The sequence below is a fragment of the Adelges cooleyi genome, unplaced genomic scaffold (genome assembly GCF_023614345.1).
Source record: "Adelges cooleyi isolate 19-005CV unplaced genomic scaffold, UGA_ACOO_1.1 ACOO_flye_CR_arks_rails_tigmint_CR_PRNA_247, whole genome shotgun sequence".
In the NCBI taxonomy this organism is placed as follows: Eukaryota; Metazoa; Arthropoda; class Insecta; order Hemiptera; family Adelgidae; genus Adelges; species Adelges cooleyi.
Genome location: NW_026095912.1, coordinates 3,562,546 through 3,568,523, shown reverse-complemented (window position 1 = coordinate 3,568,523; position 5,978 = coordinate 3,562,546). Strand labels below are relative to the sequence as shown.

Below are 5,978 nucleotides of genomic sequence, written 5' to 3'. Positions count from 1 at the left end.
CTTCTTCCAGAATACGTTTTCGTTAATACTATTAAATAGGTAACTATAAAATAACATAAAACATATATTAAAATAATTTAATATATCACTATTATAGAAGACTACATCTACACATTTATCTGCAGTATACAATTCAAAATATAAAAAAAAATATTTGTAAAAACGAACCATGTGTATAATCAAAACGACTGACGTCAGATTAAAATCTGTTTTTAATGTTTAACAATATACAAAAACACCATGTTTATGCGCCTACACACAAAAACGAATACTCTGTTAACCAATTGTACTTTTAAAACATATTCCATTAAGTTTAGAAAAATATCGTTCGTTATTGTAATAAAACTACATGTTTAGATTGGTGTTCAATATCTATTGACAAGGTTATCTTTTTAGTGTTTCTTAAAGTGTTCAACATTTGATATCATACTAACAAGTAGTATACCATTATGCTGATTTTTTTTTTAGTATTTATTATTTTATGGTCAACTCCAGGTAAAAAATATATTTTAATACTAAATAAATAATTTTTTTCGTTATCATTTAATTGCAGAAACCTATAAGCGTTAAGTTATGTACATAATTATGAAACTTATCGCTGAAGTAGGTTTTTTTTTTAGCTCAAATGTAATAATAGATTGACTACTTTTATAAAAACAAGTATAATTCTTTTTTATCTACGCAGAATTTTGCTCACACATTTTTGTTTGTAAACAGATAAAAAATATATTAAATATCGGGCTAGTTTCGTTTAGCTCTAATAATAATACAATATTAATCTACAACGTGCGATTCAAAATAAAAAATCTATTAGTTAAATCAAATAATTGGTATAATCAAGAAGACCAACGTCAGACACAAATCTGGGTTTATTTTAAACAATAACATGGTTATGTAGCATGGTACAAAAAACGGTGCACCATATGTGAACTCAATTGTTCTTTAATACCTTCTTTGTAATATAGAAAAATATGGTGCAATATTAAAATATAAATACAAATTTAAATCGGCTCCCAATATCTTTAGACTTGTTTGTTTATTTTTAAGCTTTGCAACCAATTTTATTATTTTTATACAACGTCATTGGCAGATTATTTAAAGTTTCCTCTCATCTATAAAATTATTTTTGAAGTTTCTTTTTAATAGAATCGTTTTTGTCCTTTTTTTGCTTAACCATCCAACTAATTATGGCTGAAACCATGTATATAATAAAATATTCCGTTTAGCGATTGCATATATTTCTAAAGAGTCCAGCATCTTTTGTACGTTTTATATCTGTGTTATTGTGCTATGAAACCAAAAGAAATGATAATCAATGAAATAATACTAACTAAAATGTTTTCAAAATTAAATCAACAATCTTCAACTATTCAAGTAAAAATAAAAAAAAATAAACTTACCCTGCCGCAGTTTACAGTTTTTACAGCTATGAAAACATTGTGTTACGCACGGTAAAACAACCATAGTTAAATTATTTAAAATTTTAAATAAAAAAAAGTTTCAAAATTTATAAAATCAGGTAGTTGCTACCCGAATGAGTCATACAAACTCGTCCAAAAATGCAGCTGGTTTATTGATTTTATTTAGTGTGTTCTGTTCCTGAGCAAATCGACATCACTCAATTCTCGGCCAATGACATAAGCAACCTCTATCTAAGCGACAGGTATGCGGTATTAAAATTTTACCCATTAACATTTTATTATTTATACCATAGCTTAAAACTCATTCTACCCAGCAATTAGTTAACATTGTAATTCCTGGTGGGCCGATGCTAGAACCGATACTCGATATTAGTGGTATTTGTTTTGTCGGTATCGTTTTTTTTTTGAAACACACATTTTTGGACCAATACCAAAAAAAAAAAAAAAAATAACCCTTCAAAATAAATAGGATCACCTATTCCCCCCTTTCTGTTCTGTATCTAAATTATGCATTACTCCTACTATTTTCAATTTTGAATTCCATTGTGAATGAAATAATAAATGGAAGATAATTTTTTTAATTAACTATCTTAAATAGAAATTATACAAAATGTATTATTACTTTTTATAATGGCATGTGTATTTTTAAATAATTTTAACACTTATTTCAGCTTTTCAGATGTTTTTTTGGTTGTGGACGGAGAACGACTTCCCGCCCATCGTAGTTTATTAGCCTCAAGCAGCAAATATTTTAAGTATTGAGTTCTTATCAATAAGTATATTACCTTAGGCCTTTCTTCTTGGGCGGGTAAAAACTAATGGTTTTATAATATTTTTTTTTGAGTTACACATGTTGAATATAAGGTCTAAAAGTTAGGGCTAAACTAAACCTTAATTTTACTGTATATGGGACATTCCTCATCAATCCGCGTAATCGGCATTATCCCTTAGAATTTTCATGACTATTGCAATTCCTGTCTCGTTGTCACTTAAAATACGACCCCTATTTTTTGAAATCCTTTCACACTAAATGGATTATGTCAAAAGACGTTTTTAAAATTAAAAAAAAAAACTTGTTTTATATATTAGGACACTTTAATAACAAATAGTTTTATCATCTCAAAAAGTTGTAAAATTAATATCAAATAGAGAACTTAGAGTATTTAGCTTACCCCTAAAAAGGTTTACGCTTTTATCGTTTTACTCCATAACTTAATGTTTTTAGTAATGTTTGGTAATATTTTTAGGGGCTTATTGTATGGAGGTCATAAAGAAACATATGACTCGGAGGTGAAAATAAGCGAAGCACCAGTTACTTTATTTAAAATACTTCTTGAGTATATTTATACTGGTCGAATAAACATAAGTACTCTTGAGGTAACAAATAATCGACGCATATTATCAGTTATTAAAAGGCATAAACATAATTTGTAATTGGGTTGTCTGATTTTTTGGTAGATAGTATATGTTTGATCTGTTAAATTAAACTACATGTTTGTTCTAAAGCAGGTAATTTAAGAAAGATAAATCACATTTTTGTTTTTTAGGATAACGAGGTATTCGAATTCATTAGAATTTCGGACTTTTTTGGTTTTCCAAATTTAAAACTTCCAATATACGAGTATTTAAAAAGTAACATAGATGTGAACAATGTGTGTTCATTCTTTGCTTTTACGCGACGTTATCCTTATAAGGAGCTCGTAGACGAATCACTCAATTTTATCGATAAAAACGCTTTGGAAGTAATGCAAAAGGAAGATTTTCTTTCTTTGCCATCCGTAATGTTATTGGTTTTAACATCACCATTATATTGGTCTTGGTAGATGATAATTTGAAAATAATTATTATTTTTAGGAAGCTCTTCAAGAAATTCTCAATCGTGACACGTTTTTTGTCAACGAATTAGTTATATTCCGTGCGGTTTGTCGATGGATCAAAGAGAAAACCCTGGATCATGATACTAAAATCAAAGTTTTATCTGCCGTCAGATATCCATTAATGAGTAATGAAGAACTGTCTGAGGCTAGACAATCACAAGTGGTTAGTTCAGATAACATTTCAGAAGCCATACAATTTAGAAACACGTGGTCACCAGCTAATCATCAATTTAGAGGACAACAAAGTATACCCGATTTACACACAACTTTGTGATTCGTAAATTATGTTGGTTTTAATAATTTTATTATTCAGATCCTAATGTGGACCTTGTTAGTAGTTCACAGAAATTTCCATTTGCCGATGACCATGATGGCGGTACTACTATGATAAAGTTGCATATTCCATCATTTATTAACTATATTGAAATATCGTTATGGTTTGATTATATGGTTGACCGTCTAACGTATGTTTTTAATTTATAAATATTTGTAACTAAATGGGTAGTATTTAAAAAAAATGTAAATGAATAATTCATAACATTCGTGATTTTAATTCATGATTGATTTTATTTATGAAAAAACATTTTTTTTTTTGACGAGAACTTTTATAATTTATAAGTAATGTATACAAATTTATCAATGATTGAACAATTATTTTCCTATTCTTATTATTTATTAAGAATTTGTTGTTTATATCTTATATTCAATATTCGACAACTTTTTTCAAAACTGTGTTTATAATATTTATTTCATATAATTTTTTTACAAATCATCACTCTAAAATGTATTCGAATTAATTGATTCTTTAGGGTTTACTCTTATTACATTGAAGTTTCAATGGATCAGCAAGATTGGATACGTGTTCTAGATTATTCAAAATATAACTGTCGATTCATTCAACGTTTGTGGATTCAACCACGCATAGTTCGGTATATACACTTTGTTGGAACCAACAGTTCTGCTAATGCGTCCTTCAAAATTTGGGGAGTCCAGTATAAAACAAAAAATATGCAGATGGTGGATATCGAAAACGGATTAGTCGGTAAGAAAACAATGAAGTAATTTCTATTTTTGAATGTATATTTTTCTAATTTAAATATTTCAATCCAGTTCCTACCAATGATAATGTCACTTCAAAACATAGGGGTGCTGGGGTAATCAATGGTGAAAGTAGTATTAATAATGGTTCGCTATTAGAAGACTTCTCAGAACACTACGCGAAGTATGGAAAATCCTACTTTAGGTATGACAGATACACGTATCATCGGCTGGGATCGGGTTTTATATTGGTTCATCTTGCACAACCGTATATACTTAGTTCAATGAGGTAATAGTATAAATATCTTGCAGTTTAAATAGCAATAATTTCACTATGCTGAACATGGCCACATAAGCTTGATTTTGACAAACGTTGGATTGAGTTTTTTAATTACACACGGTCTATAGATAAGTTATTTTAGAATTGTCACTCAAACACTGCAAATCTTGTTTCTTAATTCCTTCTCAGATCCTAAGCCTACAACTCGTACAAAATAATTTTTTTTCAGATAAATTAAATGTTTTGTCTTTTCGATACGATTCATGATCCAAATTTATTTATTAGGATGTAGGAACACCCAATCCCCCAATTTGCACTATTGCATATAAATATATAATATATAATATATGTATTTTTGTTTTTTTAATTGTAAATTGATCGGTGGTTTATTAAACCAATTAGCAATAGTCATGTAAACTAATAACAAGAACAAAACTAATCAAAATAAAAACAAATTTGATCTTAATAAAAAAAAATCATAATAAAATGTATGAATTTTTTCATCATCTTGGACAACAAAGTTACTTAGAAAGTAGTTAAAAAAAGTAAAAATGAGTGAAACATAAATGAGTTTATTTTGGCCAAAACAATTGTTATTCGACTCTTTAATTCATTTTTAAACTAAGACAGTATTATTGTTGTTATAATTTATAGATTGCTGCTTTGGGGCGGCAAAGACCAATTCTACATTTACAAAATTGAAGGTTCTCTTAATAATCAGGACTGGGAAATGATTTCCAACAAAAATAAGCTGACACAATCTTGGCAGGTGTTGGAATTTCTACCTATACCTGTACTGTACATTCGTATTACTGGCATTTCCAGTTCAACAGGCACAGTCAGTTCAATTGATAGTGTTTTTGAAAGTGTTTTTTTAAAACTTTTTATAACAATTTTATGTTTTAGGATTTTCGTTGTGTGTATTTGGAGGCTCCTGCTCAAGTAACATTGGATTCTAATGTCGTTAAAGACTACTTTGCAGTAACACATACTCTAATTTTTTTTTTTTATCTTTTCAGGAAAACAACGATACAGATACTACGATGACAAATGCACTAACTCATGCTCTGGTCATTTAAACCAAACTCCAACTAAAATCGTCTATATTAGTTCGTTGCAGGCTTACCATGAATTAAAAATAATATTATCAAATGATATTTTTCTCTTTTATATTTATATTTATTTTGATTTTGTTAGATTAATGAATTCAATTTTAGTATTTTCGCGTTATGTAAAATGATGTACTATTTTTTTAATAAATGTGTTATTTAAGGGACCTTTAATTAGTCAACTATTTTTTGCTTGTTTTTCCCTTACTGTTCCCTGTTAAATTTTAGGATTTTCTGAATAACTATCACTCGA

At 28.3% G+C, this 5,978-nt stretch overlaps 1 protein-coding gene across 1 annotated transcript; it reads left to right on the top strand.

The window, feature by feature from the left end:
- Nucleotides 1–332: 332 nt before the first annotated feature.
- Nucleotides 333–5,746, top strand: LOC126837237 (BTB/POZ domain-containing protein 9-like). The gene is made up of 12 exons (XM_050571063.1): nt 333–495; nt 1,588–1,663; nt 2,093–2,176; nt 2,669–2,798; nt 2,969–3,199; nt 3,276–3,543; nt 3,612–3,762; nt 4,108–4,340; nt 4,409–4,625; nt 5,271–5,454; nt 5,523–5,558; nt 5,636–5,746. The coding sequence occupies exons 1-12, from the start codon at nt 450–452 to the stop codon at nt 5,693–5,695; spliced, it is 1,716 nt and encodes a 571-aa protein (XP_050427020.1). The 5' UTR covers nt 333–449; the 3' UTR covers nt 5,696–5,746.
- The last annotated feature ends 232 nt before the right edge of the window (nt 5,747–5,978 follow it).